Raw genomic sequence first — 21,739 nt, 5'->3', positions numbered from 1 at the left:
CCAAACTGCACTGCAGGCTCTACAAAGCTTCAGTCAACCCAGCAGGGAGCTCTGCAGTGAGGGCACCCACGTTAGGCTGCCGTTGCAGCCCTGCCTTTTTACTCTCTTGTCATTTCTTCACCGGATTCATTAGACCACCCGGGAAGGGGCGGTCTTGGGTAAGGCAGCTCTCTGCAGCTGAGGCTGACCTTGAAGTAGCTTCCAGAAGAGGGCTGTCGGCTGACTGCTCTCCCTGCAGCTGGGCAGAAAGTCTTGCCTTGAAGAGGGAGCGTGGGGGGCCATCTCCATATCTTCCACACCAGTTCGAATCTCAGTCTCTCCTGGACCTTCTCTCTCACTGCACAGCTGTCTACATGGGAATGTATCCAAAGGGTCTGGTCTAGTGCCCCCTGCCTAGGAAGAAAAACACCCCAGCTTCATCAGTTCAGCTTACCCCAAGGACCTTCTAATCAAATTTCTCTGTCTTATAAAGCGCCAGACTGACAGGCTGCTGGTTGAAGGAAATATGTTCCCACTTTAGGAAATCTAAGGTCCTGAGAGAGAAGATAGTACTACATAGTATCAGAAATAAGCTCACCAAGCAGCATGCGTGCTTCTGTCTTTACGTTCTCTTGGAAAGGGTTGCTCAGCGATTTCATTGCTAAGATACTGAACACGTGTGGCATTGATGATTCATTCTTTAGCTTTATGCAGTAGGTTCTCTTCTCTCCTGTATGGTTTCTGAAGAAAGCTATAGGCCTTCCAAACCAGTATTCCCAACTGTTACTGTAAAACCTTCCTCAGCAGCAGTTTTATATTTTAATATTGACACAACACTTGATCTGAAAAGTGCAACAGCAATTAGATAATATTTGGCTAAGTTAATATGACTATGTTGATAGTGAAAACTGATGCTTCTGTTTCTTTAAATGCTCTTATCCCTTTCACGTACCACCTCTTCATCTGGGTCTATCAGACACAGTTAACACTGTGCTACTGCATTTTCAGATATTTTGTTAAGATATATTTAAATAGCGATCTGAACATAAAATGAGATCATCTGAGTGCATCAGGTAGTGAGAAAGTGGGAGCATTTCTATAGAAGCAAATCTCTCCATGCTGGTATCTTGGGCAACAATTTTTCTCTTGTTTTTCTTGACTCAAATCTCCTTCAGGCCAATCAATAGACAAACTTAAATATATCTGGGTTCTTTTCTGTCTTAACTTACAACATAATTAAATTAATTAGTGCAGAATTTAGCCAAAATGTCTTCAATATTGAATACAATAAAGGATAAAGGATATTAATTATTAAATATTATCTATTTGATCTTATACATTCTGCAAACAATTCTGTGCCAAATTTTGAAACTGAAGGGCTAATCTTTCTTTAAATGTCTTTGATGTCATAGTCTATAGATTTGCAAAAGTAGTCAAGAAACTAAGCTATACATTTTGAGTGTGGATGTGTACAGCTATGCCATCCTCTGATTGCAAGCCAAGTGATCCTCAAATTCATGCTCTAGCAGATTCTAAGGACACAAATCTTTGATCTAAGAAAGCAGGCTTCCTACTGATTACTTATTTATTAAAAAAAATATTTTTTTTGAGGAAGATTAGCCCTGAGCCAACATCTGCTGCCAATCCTTCTCTTTTTGCTGAGGAAGACTGGCCCTGAGCTAACATCCGTGTCCATCTTCCTCTACTTTATATGTGGGACGCCTACCAAAGCATGGCTTTTGCCAAGCAGTGCCATGTCTCCATCCGGGATCCGAACCAGCGAATCCTGGGCTGCCCAAACGGAAGGTTCGAACTTAACCGCCGCACAATTGGCTGCCCCCCGCTACTGATTATTGTTTTTGGAAAACAGGGAAACAGAAAACACACTTCCTTTTTCAGCACTTTGAAAGCGGAAGTCCTTCACGTTAGCTTGCTCAGGTGCTGGATATTTGTCTTCTTTACGTCAGGTACTAGAGGGGGGTGGCGTGTCATACAAGGGCTGCATTCTGTCAACCTTGTACCTGCTGGCGTGCCCGAGATACAGGGAGAAGGTACAGCAAAAAAGGGGTTGGAAAAATATTTTCTCAAGAGTGACACAGGACAACCATGGTTTCTGCAAATCTACTGAGATCTAGTGTTTTACACAAAAAAATCCCAATATAGGGCTCTGATCCCTTTTAAGTGATAATAATATTCAAATAGCTTGATTTTCATAGCTTTATTGTTATTTTAAAACTACGTATGCTCACAGGTTTATTTTTTTTTAAAGATTTTATTTTTCCTTCTTCTCCTCAAAGCCCCCCAGGTACATAGGTGTATATTTTTAGCTGTGGGTCCCTCTAGTTGTGGCATGTGGGACGCCACCTCACCACGGCCTGATGAGCGGTGCTATGTCCGCGCCTGGGATCCGAACTGGCGAAACCCAGGCCGCCAAATCGGAGAGCGCGGCCTTCACCACCAACTCTTAACCACTCGGCACAGGGCCGGACCCCGTTCGCTGGTTTTAAAAAATAAAGTGAAACCACATAGAAAGTTAGAAAGAAGAAAGTGAATACAACTTGAAATCACACTATATACTCCCACCATATGGATGAAGATTCTCTCAGACTTCTCTCTCATTCTCTCTCCACCTCCAGAAATCTGCATACAATTTTAAATATAGCGCACAAGATTGTACCTGCTGTTCCTGGAATAGAATTGCTGCAGACGGAGCAGACATCTCTGTGGCAGATGCCTTGATTCTTGGTGGTAAGGCATAGCGGTTATGAGGGAGGGGCGTCGCAGGGCCGAGGTTTAAGTTCTTCTCCACTCACTGTGTGACCTTGGGCAAGTGATTCAACCCACCCCTATGTACCTCAGTTTCCTCATAAGCAAAAATGGAGATGATAATATTACCTACCTTAGAGAGTTGGTGTGAGGGTTAAATCAGATCATATAATAAGTATTTAAGACAGTATCCAGGACATAACAAGTACTTACTGCATTTTAACTATTATTCTTAACTAAACACAAGTTTCAACTTCATAGTAACACTGAAGATTTTTTAAATATGAACGTGGGATATTTTTTCAAATAACTTTCATCATGATATTTCAAAACCATGCTTTTAACATAAATGATTGCTGCCGCCACGCGTAACTATATGCTTCCTCCACTGACACTGGTATCTGCGTGCAGACAACACTCAGTTTGTATGTATTGACTGACCTCCCTGCAGACCCTAAGAGAGAGAGATGGACTACCTTTTCGCGGAGGCCTGTTGTAGGAATTGTCCTGTCCAAAGCGAGGTGCCTTTAAGTGAGACAGTGTTACATGGGCCACCTTTGTAAGACGTGAGTCCGACTAAAAATCCCTGTTAATTATTAAACCCTTAGGTATTATCTGGACACCTGACACTGCAGATTGAGAACAGAGAGTGTTTGTCCCAAGTTAAGCCTAAACACTGATAGAAAAATGTAGTTATCAAGGGATTTAAAAAAACCCAAACCTTTTTCTGTTGTGTTTAGTGAAGAGAGTGGGGAATCTCCTGTTGGAGCTGGCGTGTCTGCAGTCCAAGCAATCGCTCTGAGCCATGTTTGGGATTCCTGCTTGTTGTAGCATGGCGGAGCTGGGAGTCCACAGAATCCTCCTTTTGGTTATTTCTCTGACAAACTGTCTGGAGAGCACAAAACTGCTGGCCGGCTGGAAAAAATGTGGTGACTTGGAATGTGAGAGTAAGTCTGCTTTTCTTTTTTCTCTTCTTTTCTTCTTCAACTGAGGCTCTGAAATGACATAAAATGTTATTGTGGATATGTGTGATAAAAATGAGCATTAATTCATTGAGAAATATTTGCAGTCATAAAGTATGGTTCACTATAAAAAGGAAACGCTGAAAGCAAAGCATTTTGTGATAGTTTTTAATGTAAATATACAAAAGAGCGAAGATCAGCCTATATGTAAATATATCAGAAATTATAAAAATATTAATCCAGACCTCAAAAACAAACTAATCAGATATTTTACTATTTTTTAAGATAAATTGATTTGCATTAAAAAAGATATCAAGCCATTTAATAGTTCTTTATTTATGAAGCCCTTATATTTTTTAGTTTCTAATTCACAGTCAGAACTTTCTGATTCTCACAAGTTTTCTAAAAATGTTTTTATTTCAAACCATTGTGATTTATTGTCTAAACTTTATCAAACATTAATCATTTCTTGTCCACTTATTAAGTAAAATTACGGAAATTAATGTTAGAAGTATATAATTTTATTCATATCCTTGAATATTAAACTTTTATATTCTATAAAGAGAAATTAATTTTCATTTTATTGCTTAAAAACTTAATTTATCTTTTATCAGTATTATGGTTCCCAATGTATTAAATTGTTTTAAGTATGTTCTTTCTCTCCAGTATGTGAGAATTATTTCTAATTCACAACATGTAAATTAAAAACGCAAAATGTTATTAGTATAAACATAAATAATTTATAAGTAAATTTTTTGAGTAAACATTTTCCTTAATCATTTGGACATGTAACTTAATATATAGAAGTTTACTAGATGATGTTTTATAATAATAATAATCTTTCTTTCTCTCTTTACAGCCTCATTTTAGTTTCCTTAGGGCCAGACACAGAACAGGGAAAGGGAACATTCAAATTGATAATAATATACAATGTTATTTTAACTTGAACTGCATCACTTAATTAAAATGTTTTACATATGTTAGTATAATTATAATAGTTAATATGGTATGTATCTTACGTTATGTGTTGAAGGGCTAAACCTAGCATGTGTGATTATGATCATTCATGGTTATTGAGGGCCTACCCTGTGCTGGATCTGGAGGGTGGGTTGTAGATCTAATGAGAATAAAATAAAATGTCATTTTCTTGTACTCTAGGAATCTTCATTCTAGTGAATGATGACAAGACTGGTCAATATGAAACAGTAAAGGGTGATACAATGTAAGGATAATTGGTAACAGTGAAGTTCCGAGAAGGGACAGAGTAGGCTGGACCAATTAGGGATGTCTCATAGAGGAAGGAGGATAGGAGTTGACCATGAACAGAGGCTGAAGGGTTTCTAGGCTTTGGAAAGAGTAGAAAGAAAAGCTCAGAATATGGAAGGCGGATATTACAGTGAGAAGAGTCTCAGTGCAAATCCAGCTCCACCACTTATCAGGTGTGTGACCAACATGCTGAGATTTGGTTCAAGGCTCATTTGTTATCCTAAGATGAGATTATTTACCTCATAGGTCTGTTCTGAGGATTTAATAAAGTAAAGAGATGAAAGAGCTTATTGTAATGCCTGGAATATAGTAGGTGCCAGGAAGAAAACTAATGATATTTTCCTTCCCTTCCCTGCTGATGAGAATGATAACAACACATTCCAGAGACAAAGGATAGATGAGCTTGACTATAAAGGAATAAGAGGAGGTCATTTTAAATAGGGAAGAAGGAGCAGGTTATGGACAGCATTGGGTACCAAGCCAAAGACCTTAGAATTGATTCTGTGCGCAGTGGGAAGTCTTTGTAGGTTTCTGAGGTCATAAATGATATGAAGAAATTGCCATTTGGGAATACATAGGATGGATTGGAGGAGGGCAAGATGGGAGGGGGAGAAATAACATTTTAATTTAAATTTTGTGTTTTTCTTACATAGCTTTAATAAGCAGAGTCTTAGCCTTGAGAGATTACAGAGGACCTGACTGCCGATACCTGAACTTCACTAAGGGAGAAGAGATATCTGTTTATATTAAACTTGCAGGAGAAAGGGAAGATTTGTGGGCAGGAAGTGTAAGTATCTAGTCTTAAAAATTGAATGCAGAATAAATGACCAGTTGCACAAGGATGCTTGCTTTTCATCTCTAAAGAAACTTTATCTAAGAATTTCAAAGTGATATATATATATATATGCCCTTAACATATTTAAACAAACAAAAAATGGTCATGTTCTGTGTTGGTTCCAGAATTTCTATAAAAGTAGTTTTTTGGGAAGGCAGTCCGGTTGGGTTGGAAGACTAAGAATGCCTTGAAATTATTTTATATATCATACATAGTCTTTGAACTTAGATTTTATATTTACCTGGAGAGTAAATTTACATACTGTAGAGTTGCTGATGGAAATCATGAGATGGCTAGGCAACCCCAGGGATCCCTTAGTGCTGCCAATGGCCAAGTTTAAGAGAGATTGGGAAATTTTAGTTAATCAAATTAAAAAACATGTCTTTCTGAGCAAATAAAGGACTGAGTAGTTATTGACGAGGTCCTCAGAAAGATTAGTAGCCTAGGGAAGCGAGGTATATGAATTTTTCATGGAAAAAAGAGCAACTGGGAGAGACTTTCATATGGCCCAAAGTCCTATTACACTGAAATTCCTAAAAGCTTGAGTCATCTCTCTGATATAAACACAAGAAAATTAATGATTAATGTTTTCAGCTGAAAATAAGTTTCTATCTTTGATTGTACCATGCTTTATAATGAAAAGACGCTATGATAAACGATTTTACTTCCAAGCTGAACAAGCATGACCAACCTGATACATACATCATTTCCATACTGAATATGCATCATATCCCTCTCTTGTGTAGCCTCTCTGATCACTGTTTGAAGGATCAGATGCTGTTTGGATCTATCCTGGTTTTTACCATCTAAGACGGAACCTCTGACTGTCGCTGGCCAGAATCGTTTGTCTGGCCTCTGCAGCTCCCAAGATTCCTTGCTGCTTATGGTCCCTTAAACATGCCAGTGTATGTCTTGAATGCGTTGGAGGCATCCAATGCAGCTATAAGAAAAATGACACAGTAGGTATCATAAAAGGAAAAGCAAGCATTCTTTCTTGTCTGCTATACATAAAAATGATAATTCTGCACAAAAGCAGTGTGTGATGTGTGGAGCCAGGATGAAGGTTCAAGCACGCTTGGTTTGGGGCCTTAGGTGTTTAGTCTGGCATATAGCTGTTGAAGGAACCACACTGCAGAGTTCACCCTCAGACTGTCACTTTCCAAATAGTTGCAGCAACTGCAGAGCTGGAAGAATCACAATCGACGGGTAACGGTGCTGGGTCAAAGGACCAAAGAAATTTGTCCTTTAAACTTTGACAGGGATAGGAAACGGGCTGAGCGTGGTTGTGTGAAGGCTTCACTCTCAGGGGACATCTTGCATGTACTTAAACTGGATTAAGAGGATCTCTGTTACCAGGGTAGCCCCAGAAACCTGAATGGAATCCAATCCTCTCTGGAGGACTCATAGATCTTCACTATCTTGATGAATCCGTCTCTGCCTTCAGAGTTTAAACCTCTCACCTGACTTTGACATCTTGAAAATGCTGACCCTGTCACAGCTCCATCTAGCTTGGCTACTGCCACCATTCCCTTGCCTTTGATACCCCAGGTTTACTAGTGAAATCTGTGGTCCACCTGGGCGAGAAAGGTCACCAAGGAAGACAAAAAGGAAGATAATGAGTATGTGGGACGATTTTTGCTCTGAAGTTTGAAAGAGTGGCATTTTACAGCTTGGCTCTTTGTTCCCTCAAATTAATGCTGTTCTTTTGAATAAGAACAGAAATATGATTTCACTCACTTTCTTTTAGATGGCAAATGAAAGCCAATTAATGTTTGTGATTTGAAATAGATGAAAGCCAAGGACATGGGGTCAAATGAGGCTCAATATTTATTATTGCTTTGATCACTCTTCCCTGCTAATCTTTGTTCTTCATTTTCATAGAAGGGAAAGGACTTTGGATATTTTCCCAGCGATGTGGTCCAGATTGAAGAGGTGTTCATATCCGAGGAAATTCAAATATCAACTAAAGTGAGTAAACTCATTTCAGTTATTAACTGAATTTAAAATTTCTTGGCTAAAACAGCTTTCTGTAGTATAAGTGCCCATGTGTTATGTATCTTGTATAGTGAATACATAAAAGAGTTGGTCTGAGAACTCACTCTAGGAATAGTTTGCGTATGTGAATAAAATTAGGTAAGACAAAGTTGATGACAGGCAAAGATTTTGCTTTCTGAAAAATCAACAGACAAGCAGTAGAGTGTAGTGGTTAGACCTGGATTCTGGAGGTGGGCTGAGTTCAAAGCTTGACTCAGCCATTTAGTAGCTACGTGGGCTTGTGTGTTTTGATTTTCTCATCTGTAAAATGAAGATGATGATTATATCGTGCTACCTCATAAATTTCTTGAGGAAAAAATGAGCATATGTAACAGAACAGCACTTAGTAAGTGCTGTGTAAGTGTTAGATATTATTACTAATGTTATTGTCCTACTGGGACAAAATTTATTTCCCCTCACACTCTCTAGGTCTCATATCTGTACAACCTCTTTTGCCGTTGGAGTTTTAAATAAGCTTGATAATGTTGGGTGTGATAATGTTCGACTTGATGATGAGAAAGGGAATCAGAAGGTGACTTTTCAGTATGTGAATCTGATTAGTCCACTAAATTCAGATTCCAGATTAAGCCAATTTACCTTAAAGGCGGTCAGTGTGAAGTGAGTCTGCCTAGTGAAGCAGACTGTCTATTATCTGGCTCTTTCTCAGCACAAATTCTGGGACTAACTGTCCATTTACTGTATAATTACTGTTCCTGTCAGTTCTAGCTCCAAAAAAATCTGGAGTATGTTGTCTTCTCCCCATACATCTAATCCAAGGCATCATCATCTCTTGAGTAGGATGCTACAACAGCCTGCTAACTGGTCCCCAGGTTCATTGAACCTGGAATCAAGCCCGGATTCCTTACCCTGGCTCTAGGTGATCCGCTCCTGCCTCCCCTGCTGACCCTGTCTCATGCTACTCTCCCCTCATGTGCTGTGCTCCTGGCCACACTGGCCTGTTGACTGTTCTTAGAATATGCCAAGCTGTTTCCCAGCCCAGCCCTCCAAGCAGCCTGTTCCCTCTGGTTGGCATGCTTTTCCTAAGTTTTTCACTTGACTAGTTCCTTCTTATCCTTTAGGTCACAGCTGAAACATTATTAGTACCTCAGAGAGGCCTTCTAGGATGATTCTAACAGAATTACTGCTCTTTCAGCAGGGTGTGTGGTATGGGGGGAAGGAGGAAGATTGGCCCTGAGCTAACATCTGTAGCCGATCCTCCTCTTTTTGCTTGAGGAAGATTGTCCCTGAGCTAACATCTGTTCCAATCTCCCTCCATTTTTGCATGTGGGTTACCACCACAGCATGGCTTGACGAGTAGTGTAGGTCCTCACCTGGGATCTGAACCCGTGAACCCAGGCCACCAAAGCAGAGTGTGTGAAACGAACCACTATGCCACTGGGCTGGCCCAGAATTACTGCTCTTAATCACAGATTCCTGTTTATTTCCTGCATCGCACTTATCACAATTTATAATTACTTTTTTCCTATTGTTTACCATAGAATTCCAGCACCAGCACAGTGCAGAGCACATAGTAGGCATACAAAAGCCCCAAGTTCTTAGGTCAGTTTCCCTGGGGAATAGACTCTGAGCTGGACCTTTGCATTGAAGGAAGTTTATTAGAGAGTACTCTCGGGAATAGCACCTGTGAGGGAACAAAAGAAAAAGTGGGATTGGGCAGACAGAGAAAGTGAAATGTGATGCAGTTGCAAAAAAGGTCTTAATTGATTCCATAAGGAACTCTGAAGCCAGGATGGCCTTTCAGAGTTGTCCTGAATAGACGCAAGGGGTTGAGCTTTTTTATCTTTGTATTACTGGCTCCTCTGGGGTAGTGTAACCTTGGGCTAGGTTAGGTTAGTGTTTTCTAGAGACGGTTACTATTCTAAACACTTGATTAATTTAATCCCCACAACACCCCTAAAGGTAGGTGCTATCATTATTCTCATTTTACAGATGAGAAGACTGAGGTTTAGAAAGGTCATGTAATTCACCCAAGGTTACAAAACTAGTTAATGGCAGGACCAGGATTTGAACCCAGAGAATTTGGCTCCAGAGCCTGTTATTAATCACCTACTATATTGCAGTGGCAAAAATATACAGTAAAATTGTAATTCTGAAGCTTATTTTCAAAAATTCTGAGCTTTATTCTCATTTCACAATGGTGACATGCAAAGAGCAATGCACACATATCACTGTTTCATGGTTTAAGATTTAAGAAAAAATAGCTTCACCATTTTTCTTCTTGATGATTTGGCTGTGCTGTGAGATGAGCGAGGGACTCCCCACCTCCATCGGCCATATGTTTTATCTCAATAAAAGAAGTCTAAATGTCTCAGTGCAGCTTTTAACCAGGCCTTCAAGTTTTCGAGTCTCTGGTCTGTCTGAGCTGTGACCCTGTGCTGTGAGACTCCTCTCCCTCCAGTCACTGCTCAGCTGCGTGTGTCCATTCAGTGCACCCTCAGGAGGAGTAAGACTCTGCAGACATGTATGCCTATTCATCAGTTTATTTGCAGAACATATCCAAGGCCTTGATTGTCTCTGCTTCTCAAATTCTTCAACCATTTGATAACAAATAAATCCTAATGTAAAAGGGTTTTTATTTATGTTTATATCATTAACCCTGAGAATTCAGCTGTGATACAAGTGGTTGAGTTTAGGAGATTTAGTTTTAGTTTTTGCTCTGCTGTTGAGCTAGGTGTGTGGCCTTGGGAAATCATAGTCATCTGTTAAATGATTTAGGGAGAAGCATGGAGTTTTGTATGTCAATCATAATTTTTTCCTTTTAGGAATCTGATTTTCTGTGTCTTCTTGGAGTAAGCTACACATTTGAAAATGAAGATAATGAATTAAACGGTGATAATGGTGAAAATATATTTCCATATGAAGAGAATGAAGACCAAAAATCTAGTGTATATGAAAGTGATTTTCAGATAGAACCTGGATTTTATTTAACTTCTGAAAGTCCTTTGTTTGAAGACCAATTTCCAGCATCAAAGGTTCCTGAAGATAGCAGAAGTACTAGTGAATCAAAAGACTGGGAAGGAGCAGAAGCCAGAAGTGTGGAACAGGACCCTATTCCAGAAGCGGATCATGGCACACCATCCTCAGCTGTGCCTGAAACAAAAGGATGGTTTGGGTTTGGAAGTGAACAAGCTGAGGGGAAGACTTCTGAGTCAGTTATTGAGCCTCCACAAGAAAGCTCATTTCGAAGTAGAAAAATAGCAGTAGAAGATGAGAATGACCCAGAGGAATTAAGTAATGGTGAGCCCCAAACAGAACATAAGCAAGAATCTGAATCAGAATTCGATTCAGTGCCAAAGAAACAGTCTGAACCAACGTCCGAGTCAGAGCACATTCTCAATCCTCAAGCCACGGGTTGGTTTGGTGGTAGATTTATAAGTTATTTAGGTTTTGGAGGTGAGGATACAGGGCTTGAAGTATTGTCCGAAGAAAACAATCCACCACTACAAGATGTTCCTAATTCCATTTCACCTGAGGAAGAACCCACAGTTCCACATACAGAAATATTAACAGAAAAAGAAGACACAATCTCTAATGATAGCTCAATTCTCAAGCCAAGTTGGTTTGATTTTGGTTTTGGTATGCTAGGCTTTGCATATGCCAATGAAGATAAAATTATAGCAGATGATGAAAAAAATGAAGAAGGAGGTGGAGGAGATAAACATGAACATCCTCCAACAAACGAATTTGACCCTGATAAAGAACAAGAAGTAAAAACAATAAAAATTATGGAAACTGAAGACCAAATAGGAAAGGAAAGAGTCTTAGAGAAGAGAGATGATTCTGATACCCTACTGTATTTTAAAAAGTTCTTGTATAAGTTTGACAACCCTTGGAATTTCCAGAACATTCCAAAGGAAACAGAATTGCCATCTGCCAAACAGATACTGGATGAAAATAATGCAGTTGAAAATGATGAAACAGAAGAATTTTCAGTTGGAAATTATCCCACAGATAATATGATGTTGAAAAGCGGATACAGTCAGTCAGGTTAGTATTAAAATGTCTATAATATACTATACTTTTTAAACATAATTTACTTTTATAAATACAAATCAGATGAAAAAGTCCAGGAATCCATGTTTCTCAAAATACCCAATAATCAACAACAACCTTATCAACTACCATTTTACCTATTTCTGGTTTACTTTGGGACTTAGATCTTAATTTTATAAAATAAAATCCCAAGGGAAAAGAATGATTGGAGATATATGGACATTCCAAGAAGATCTTAAGGTATTTTACAATAAATTTTATTTTATCAAAGTATTATATATAAACAGGTTTAAAAATATAAACAGTGCTAAGGTATTTTGTTTTTCTTTTTCTTTTCTTAAAAAAAGCATGTTCTGTTCCCTCTGTCCATCTCTACTCCCACCTCTGTCCCAGGGACAATAATGTTTTTTTGAAAGTAAAATGTCTTTTAGTATTTATCTCTATTTTCTAAATAAAATCTTTGTATTGTTCTGCTTTGATTAATCTATTTTGGACAATGTTCATGTACTTTCTTTCTGGTAGATGAGGATTTTTTCTTGTTTACACTCACTTTTTACCTCATTTACACCTTCCCATTTCAACTATATTTGAATGGTTTTTTAGAAACCTAAGCCAAGGGTAACTTTAATAATTCAAAATAGTCTTGATTCCTAAATAATATTTTATTCTAGGTCTGTAGTCTCCTCCCCGCCCCAAGAAGAACTATGTTAATAAGGGTTTTCTTTAAGTGTACAAGATAATAAGGAAACTCAAGCAAAACTAAGGTAAAAGTTTCCCACTTTCTCCCTTGAGTCTCAATTCCGGGAGCTCAACAGAGGGGAAGAGAAGAGAGCAGAGTATCAGAGGATCCTTCTAGATCTAGATGTCCAAGTATCTAGTAACTCCTGTGATTAAAAACACGCAGATTGTATTTTAAGTAAAGCAATACATAATATGACTTTCCCACACCTCCATTCTGATGTCTCTCTGATGGACAGATTAGAAAGTCAGCAAATATTGGCCAATAATACCAAAACAGTTAAATCGTAGAATGACAGAAAACCTTTCCTGAGACAGGATCAAACTCCGAAGGAAACACATTTCCTTTAGAACTAGTTGATTTTCTTGAATTTCCAGAAAAACTGTATGTCATTTCTTAATATTCTCCAAAATGTGAGCTCTTTACTGGATCAACATCCTCAACCAGAATATAGACTTTAGATTCTAAACCTTGTCTGAATGAGAAAGGTGTAGGTGTGATGCTTTCCAAGACTAAAAACATTGGAGACCTAGATTGTCAAAGACTAAAGAGGAAATTATTTGGTTCTAAACTTATTAGATCCTAAGGGAATATTTGTGAAAAAGCAGTTGAGAGCAATTGGGAAGAAGAAGAGAGACTAAAACAAAGCAAGACAACATCAGGTCCAGAGATAGATATACGTCTATATATTCAAATCTATAGATATGTAGATTCAAAATCTAGATATATAAAAATATCTTAGAGCATATTATTAGAAACTCCAGGGCATCCTGAATATCATTTTAGTAGAATTTATTTATCATTTCACATAGTGATGCTGGGAGAATTTCTGAATATGAAGAACTTGGTAAATGGTCTAATGAGAATAGGGCATTGAAGCAGTTAGAATAGCTTTGAGGGACTTCTACGGAAACATTCAGAAGTTCCTTTAAGTTTCAGAAAAAAGAGATGTCATACTACATAAACAAAGTGAATTATTCCAAAATATTACAATATTACTTAAACTAAAAACCACCTAGGGTTATGCAAAATTTGCTTTAAAAAAGGAATACTCAAAGAGGGATTCAGGTAAAGCCACCGGCCCTATTTTCTGGATATTGGAGAAATAGCCAAAACAGCCAATGTTTTCAGGTAGTTGCAACAACTCCATTAGGGGATAACAAATGAAAACTTGCCTTAATTAAAAAGAGTGCAAAAGAAAAACGAATCACTGATCTTGAATCAATATTTATGAAAGGTGAGACTCCAGATAACCACATTTACAGAAAAACTAATACACTGATACAGGAATTTGCAAAACAGACAAATTAGGGGGCAGCTATTTATATTACAATATTAATAACTATTTTACAAAAGGACTCCAGTTGAGCTTATTTAAATAATGAGTTTCCCAAGTACAGTTAAATATGAAAAATTATTCGTTATTTTATCTGACTTAAAATTCTGTTTATAAACAATTGTAAGAAAGGTATATCTGTATCTAATGTAAATCTTTTTTTTCCTAAAGATTTTATTTTTCCTTCTTCTCCCCAAAGCCCCCTGGTACACAGTTGTATGTTTTTAGTTGTGGGTCCTTCTAGTTGTGGCATGTGGGACACCTCAGCATGGCTTGATGAACAGCGCTAGGGCCACGCCCAGGATCCGAACTGGTGAAACCCTGGGCCGCCAAAGCGGAGTGTGGAAACTTAACCACTTGGCCGTGGGGAGGCCCTAATGTAAATCGTAAAGCTTAGATTCAAGTCATGTGAAAATAATACCTTCAAACTGTAATTAAATATGAAAATACTACAGGAAATAGTCATTTTTCTTAACATATATACTTATTTCAAATGCAGTTTAAGATAATGTTTTAAAAGAATCAATTTAGCCACATTTTGAATGTAATTAATTGTTGAATAAGGCTTTTTTCCCCCTAATGCATTCAACATCATTGTGGATCACTATTTGAGTCCTGTCTGTACAACAGTCCCATTGTATTCAGACTCCTGAGTTGACTGCTCATTTTTACCTTTAGTGTCCACAGACGGCGTTACTAAATTACTGATATGGGTTTGCTCACTTGGGACCTTCATCTTTTAAACAACTCTAAATAAGTGACAGCGTCAAAGTGCTGTGCTAAATTCCTAGCTCAAGGAGCGAACGTACACACTGAGTAATTCGCTTGCTGCCCTTTAATACTGATTGTCGGGACTGCAGTGGCACCTTTCTATCCTTGTCTTAAAGGGTAACTGAGACGTCAATCCTGAAGTTTACTTGAATACTATACTTCAGGCTAAGACTAGTCTCAACATTTTTTTTAAACCCTGTTTGATAAGTTAATTTGATCAAGTGATCAGTTTAAACTATGTTTGAAAACTGAATTAATTGTCTTAAAATAAATTGATAGCTATTTGACATGGCATGCACATAAATGTATGATGCAACATCACAAATGTGGCAAATTTTGACATACGTGTTTCACATTAAAAATTTTTAAATTAATTTTGGGGAAGAGTAATCCTTTTTAAATGAAGGTTCTCGAGAGATGTGCATACATCTTTTCACTCTAAATTTGAATTCAGGTATATTATCATTTAAAGGTATAAATCATTTAAATTTTTAATATACAGCATAAAAGCAGAAAAGCCAGGAATATTTTATTTAAACTTCTATCAGCCTTGTTTCATTGAAATGCAAAACAAAACATATTTTCCCTAAAGTAATGATCATATCATTAGTTGGATAATATGCGTTTTTATCTGACAGCATAGATTTATTTGACTTCTGTAAAAAAGCAGTGATAAGATTTAGAATTTCTTGAGTTTCCTTTCAGAAATTATTGCACTCTCATCTTACTGAAGCAATATGTGAATTTCAAGAGATCACCAAATTAAGGAAACATCAATCTCAGGAGAAGCTTTGCCTGTTCCAGACACATTCATAGCGTAGAAATGAAATTCAAAATACAATTTACTGTTGATTTTAACTTGATTTCTCAGCACAGCCTTATGCTGTTCTTGGGTCTGTTATAGAGAACAAGCATATACCTGTGTATACTCATGGCAGCGTGTATTTTACTAACAGCTGAATGAGAATATCTCATACTTATTACTTTTATATTCTATTTATAATATCAGTATTTTCCCTTTACTGAGCCAACACAAACACACAAAATGTTATTTTAGTGCTGTCGACCTTTTCTTGATAATTTCTAAAGTAAATGGGTAATTCCTAAAATAAATAATGATGTCAAGAATATATTTTGGACTCACATCTGCATTTGTTTTACACGCACACTCTAGTAAAGTAGTAAATAATATAATGTGCTTTAAAATAGACAACATCTTATAAGTGCTAACCAATAAGGATTGCTCTTGATCATATTTTCCTCTAAAATTTTCACTTGAAATAAAGAATGTATTTGATTTGAGGATTTAAAAAGCTTCTATTCATTCACTGTTTCTTTTAATATACTCACTGGATGATATGTTATGATATATAACAATATACTGAACATAGGAGGAGGGGAAAACAAAGGTTTAACTTTGAAATTAACGTAGCTCCAAGAGTGTAGAAAAAGTACAATACCCGACATTTGATTGGTACCTTATCATTTTTGAATTTGTTTTAAACATCCTAAGAATATGGCTACCTTTCTATGCAAATGAATAATATAGTTTCTTTAGTGGTGGGTGGTTCTTCCACCTTTCGAGCAACTTCATTAAAAGTTTGAGTGATAATTGCTTTTATATTTAAGAGTACATATTAGCAAATATGTATTGTGGATATACATGATCCAGTGGACTAGATTTCAGAACTTGGAAATTAATTGCTGTAAACTCTAATGGTGCCTTTCTTCTAGCTCAGTTTGTTATATTTATTAAACAGAATTAACTATCAATATCAAGTAGGCTGTAGATACTGTAAATAATTTTGGTTATTTTGACTCTTTCTGGTCCTATAGCAAAGTAAGAAAAATCTATTTCACCAATTTTCTTGAGTGGCAAGGAGATATACATATATATATATATATATTTGCAATATTATTTAAATATTACACCTTCTTGGATAATAAATGTATCTAAGAGGAATGATATCCTATGGGGATTTATTTGCTATCTTATTGTTAGACATAAGCTTCTATAGTAGAACACAATTGTTGTTGACAGTTATGTTAGTTTTTTTTTTTTAATACTTTTTAGAACAAAAAGACAATATAGAGAATTGAATTGTATACAGTTTTTAAATTCTTGCCAGGTCAAGGAATAAGAGAAACGCTATGTGGTAGGCTGAATAGTGGCCCTCCAAAGATGTCCATCTCTTAATCCCCAGACCCTGTGAATATGATACTTTACATAGCTAAAAGGACCTTGCAGATGTGACTAAATTAAGCATCCTGAGGTGGAGAGATTATTCTAGTGGGCCCAATAGAATTGCAAAGTTTCTTATAGGAGGAAGGGAGGAAGGTCAGAGTAAGAGAGAGGGATTAGAAAATGCCTCACTTCTGCATTTGAACATGAAAGATGGGGCCATGAGCCAAGGGATGTAGATGCTCTCCAAAAGGTAGAAAATGCAAGGAGATGGATTCTCCTCTAGAGCCTCCGGAAGGAACACAGCCCTGCCACCACCTTGGTTTTAGGACTTCTGATCTCTAGAACTCTAAGAGAGTGTATTTGTATTGTTTAAGTCACGAAGCATGTGGTAATTTATTACATCAGCCATAGGAACTAATACAGGCTACAATTTATGTTGTAGTGACCTCTTTCCATAATGAAGTGTCACAATGACCACAAAGGTTCAAAGAATGACCTGCCTAGAAAACAAAAGGGAAGTCCACAACAAAGCAAGTATTAAAAAAAGCCACCAAAACATTTGTCTTTATTTATTTGCAGATGTGCTCTCTGAAACAGAGTTACCTATGAGAATTCATGAAGAAGTACACTTCAAAACTCCATCTTCTGAAAATAATGATGAAAAATCAAAAACATCACCAGATACGGAAGGGCCTACTCAGGTGGAAACAGACAGATCTGAGGAAAATACTCTGCCAAGCAGTCAAACATTTTCAACTGATTACTCTCCGTCTTCTCAAGATTCCATTGCTCAAAAAGGTAAGAAACAAGTTATTTGTTCTCTAATGCAGCAATTAAGAAAGAAATTAGATTCAAAAGTTACATCACATCAAGTGTTAACATATTTTTATTTATAAACCAACAGAAGCTGCTTCTGAGTGTCAGAGTCTGGAATATTTATTTCAAATTGATATTTATGATTTCACGAAGTCTGCATTTTCACCAGTTGTAAGTCTTACAGAAAGGGTAAGTTGACCTTTTAAATCTTTTGCGATAATTTTACCTAGTTTACTAAGTATAGGAGCAGCTGCAAATTATGTCTGAGTGAATCCTACTTATGTAAATGCCACATAATGTTTCTCTTTCCATAAAATCTTACATGTAAGATTTCTCCTTAGTGAAGGTTTTGTTGCATGGGTTGTTGCATGGGTGTTGTCAGAATTTTTGAAAACTTTTTCTTAAGCTTCATTGATCTTGAGCATTGGGTTTTTTTCTTCCCCTTTTTTCAAATCAGAGAAAATTATACCAAATGAGTTAACTCAAATAATACGAACTGAAAAATGAGCCTTAAGCAAATTATTAGTATCTGAATGACAGCTGTGACCTCAAAATGATGTAATGTGAGAATCTTACAAAAGCAATTAATACCTCAAAATTTAACCAAGCCGTAACTAAAATTCCACCATCTGTCCACTTTTTCATTTATTGTAAATCCTATTAAATCCTATCTCACTTATTGTAAATGAGATATTGCTGAAGGACTTAGCTGTAGTACTTGGCACGGAGGAGGCCTTTTACCAATGTTAGTTCCTTTTCTCATCTATTGCTACCATAGAAATAATTGAGGAAGCACTTTTATCTTCTCATTTATATTTTAAGATGAAATTGAACAGTGGTTGCCCTCAAGGAGCTCACTCTAGTTGGAGGACATAGGTAGGAAAAGTAATAATTATAATATGGTGCTGTAATAGCCATAGGATGCTACTGATATACAGGAGGAGCTGCCTAGTAGATCGACTGGAAGTGGTAGATAGAGAAGGTGGGGAGGAGGAGCCTGGAAAAGTGTCCCAGAGGAGATCGTGCTTGAGCTGATCTCGAACAAAGAGTAGGAATTAGCCAGAAAAAGAAAGGATGACCATTCTAGGTTGAAGAGAGAATGTTTTTTAAAGTACAGAAGTGGGAGAGGTCACGGCATTTTTGGAGAACTATGAGCAATTCAGTCTATCGAATATAGGGTGAGACTGAAGATGTATACAGGGATTAAATCAAGAACAGCTTTGCATGTTATGATAGGAAGTCAAACTCTATCTTGTAGATGATGCAGCACTATTAAAGAATTTTAAGCAGGGAGTAAAATGAAAAAGCGTCATTTATAAAGTCTATCTGTCAACACTATCAAATAAGGATTGAATGGGTAAAGACCAGAGGCAGGGAGCCCAGTCAAGAAGTTATTGCATTAGTTCGGGAAATAAATAATGGAGATCTAAATCAGGGTTTACAAACTCAAAGGAAATGAGAGAAGCGCAGGTGAAGGTGAGAACCGGAACAAGCTGCAGAGGGTAAGCCTCCTCCGAAGGATGTAGCTGCTGCTGACCTTCAGTCCGCTTTTGCCAGATCTTCTGATATTTCAAGAAAAGTTGGGAATCCAGAATTTTTGTGTGACATAGACATATCCAAATTTTTAATGCTGGCAAATATTCAGATTAAAAAAAAGTACTATGCAGGTCAGACAAAACATTCTGTGGGTTGGGTTTGGCCCACTAGCCACATTTTTAAACTTTTGGCCTAATATCTGATGATGGTTGTTAAAATGACTGGAAGGACAAACTAGACAGATTTTTTTTTGTAGATAGTGTTCACTGGATGTAATGATTGATTGAATGTAGCAAGGGGAAGAAAATGGAAAAGTGAGGCTAACTTACTAGGTCTCTATCTAGGGTGACCAGGTAGATGGTGGTGTCACTGTGACAAGTCTTTGTGAAAACTGGGCTTAATGGTATGATATCATTGTGCTTTCAGAGACTTCCTCCTCATTTAATTTCTTTGCTAGGTTCCAGGGAGTTGAAATTACCTGGCAAATAAGCCCAGGAAGTGATTAATTTACTCTATATGATTTGGTGTTGAAGATGTTGATTAAAAACTTTACTTAGAGTTCTGCTCTAGCATAGGAGAAAAGAAAAACTAATAGTAATAATAATGATTATAAAAATAGTCATAATAAAACTTTCAACTCCCCATGGAATTAATTCTACTTATTGGTGTGTCCTACTGACATATCCGGCACCTGTCATCTCACTCCCCCCAAATTATACCAGTGAAGTTACTAAACTAAAAAATAATTTATTACTCAGTACACCATATTCACCTCTCATATAAAGTGCTTATTTAATAAAGGCTAAGCTAAGTATGCTTATTTTAGTGGACTCAGTAAACATAGTCAAATACATTACTTGAACCATTTTGGTTGAAATTCTTTAGACATGAAAATATTGAATTTAATGTTAATTATCTTATGACCTTGGAAAGTCACTTATTGTCTGGGGGAGTCTCAGGTTTAAAGCTCTAATAGCAGAATCTGAGCCTGGATGACAGGCTGCTGGCAAAACTGGCTTGTGCATTGCTTAAAAAATTATGAACCAGTGGCCAACATTTAAAAGGTGAGTTCACATAACAAGTCTGGATTTCTGGCTTCTCTTGAAAAAGCAGAAGGCTGTAACACATAGCCACCCGTTCTCATACGGCAACGGGAAGCCCAGGCTTCCATTGAATAGCCAGGCATTCTTCACTTCCCTACATTTCTTTCAACTGTTTGGCTTCCATAGGGTTTTAAGTTCATAATGTTTGGACTAACCGTTCTGAAGAATTCCTACCAGATCTAGGATTCTAACACTCTTAGTGTACCTATTGAGCACCTATGATGTTGTTTTGAATAGCTGCAGTAAATGGAAAATTTGAGCAATTTTCCAGTTAAATTTAGGTGAAAGGGTTTCCTTTTCTTCCTACCTAATCGTTTCAGGTAATTGTTTTGGTTTGCTGGTAATTTCAGTTAGGTGTTGTACACAACATACCTTCTTGGAATAGTTCAAGCAATAGGAATCAATACTACTTTTTATCAACTTTATAATTGAGGAGGTTCTATGAGTTCTTACATTTATATATTCTTAATTAGAATGCTTTATATGCAGAATAAGCAAGGGAAATTACCCAGCTCTTGTTCAACAGGTAGCTCCTGATTCATTATGTTCTGAGAACAAGTCTTACCTCACCAGCAGAGAATGAAAATGCGGCTCCGCACATTTGATTTTCTTCCAAAGGACTAAATCTTATAGGCTGTGACATTGCCTGTTTAATTAAATGGAAGTAACTAGTACTTACAGTTTTGCAATGGGGCCCTTCATAAGGGAAATCAATTTCTAGGTTGTGGACAAGGTTTGCTGGTTAGCATGCTTCCAGCCTTCTCGGACGCTTTCTAATAGCTGTCACAAACACTAACAGCATTTGGTCTCCATTTCCTTTAAAGCAGGGCTATCTAAGACAGCAAAATTCCATGTCTCCTTAAGGAGAACAATCTTTGACTATCTTTTACATGGTAAAAATCATGTACTCTATATGAATAGACCATAGCATAAAACATTTAATTTAATTTTTATCAGTTACTAATTTCAGGATTTCTCTTTTCGATTGTAGATTTTAAGAGGGTGGTAACATATATGATAGTTGAGAAAAAAATAATCTATGTAATCAGGAGTGACGTCCATGAAATTGGACATTGGGTTGGTAGTCACAACTCCACCTGTAGCACCCCTTTACCACAGAAGTGTCAAAACAGGATCAGAGTCAGTGTGGAAACAGGAGTGCAGGATATGTTAGAATCCGAAATCTTTCTCCAGGATATGAGGCGCTTGGTAGAACTCTATTTACATGTTAGGATATTTTAACATGAATTTTTTAAAAAATTGGAATTGAAGATCCAGAGAAGAGGTAAGTTCTACATGACTATTAAGTGTACAGGAAAGAAATCAGGTTTGAATCTGGCACTGAGTTTAAGTTTGACTGTGTTTTTGCTAAGGGGGGCACTTTTAGATTTTTCTTT

At 37.1% G+C, this 21,739-nt stretch overlaps 1 protein-coding gene across 3 annotated transcripts in view; it reads left to right on the top strand.

Moving 5' to 3' along the window:
• The first annotated feature begins 3,385 nt into the window (after window positions 1-3,385).
• Window positions 3,386-21,739, top strand: part of MIA2 (MIA SH3 domain ER export factor 2) — an 87,283-nt gene continuing 68,929 nt past the window's right edge. For 2 of the 3 annotated variants that reach the window (XM_046653218.1, XM_046653216.1), the window contains exons 1-6: window positions 3,387-3,692; window positions 5,627-5,760; window positions 7,690-7,776; window positions 10,626-11,850; window positions 17,467-17,685; window positions 17,792-17,892. In XM_046653218.1, coding sequence (XP_046509174.1) covers window positions 3,551-3,692; window positions 5,627-5,760; window positions 7,690-7,776; window positions 10,626-11,850; window positions 17,467-17,685; window positions 17,792-17,892 — 1,908 coding nt within the window. In that variant the 5' untranslated portion in view covers window positions 3,387-3,550. Of the gene's footprint in view, window positions 3,693-5,626; window positions 5,761-7,689; window positions 7,777-10,625; window positions 11,851-17,466; window positions 17,686-17,791; window positions 17,893-21,739 lie in introns of all 3 variants that reach the window. The other variant, XM_046653219.1, reaches the window with a different exon arrangement.

The sequence above is a fragment of the Equus quagga genome, chromosome 2 (assembly GCF_021613505.1).
Source record: "Equus quagga isolate Etosha38 chromosome 2, UCLA_HA_Equagga_1.0, whole genome shotgun sequence".
Lineage (NCBI taxonomy): Eukaryota > Metazoa > Chordata > Mammalia > Perissodactyla > Equidae > Equus > Equus quagga.
The sequence above is the reverse complement of the archived record's forward strand: the minus strand, read 5'-3'. Positions and strand labels throughout refer to the sequence as shown.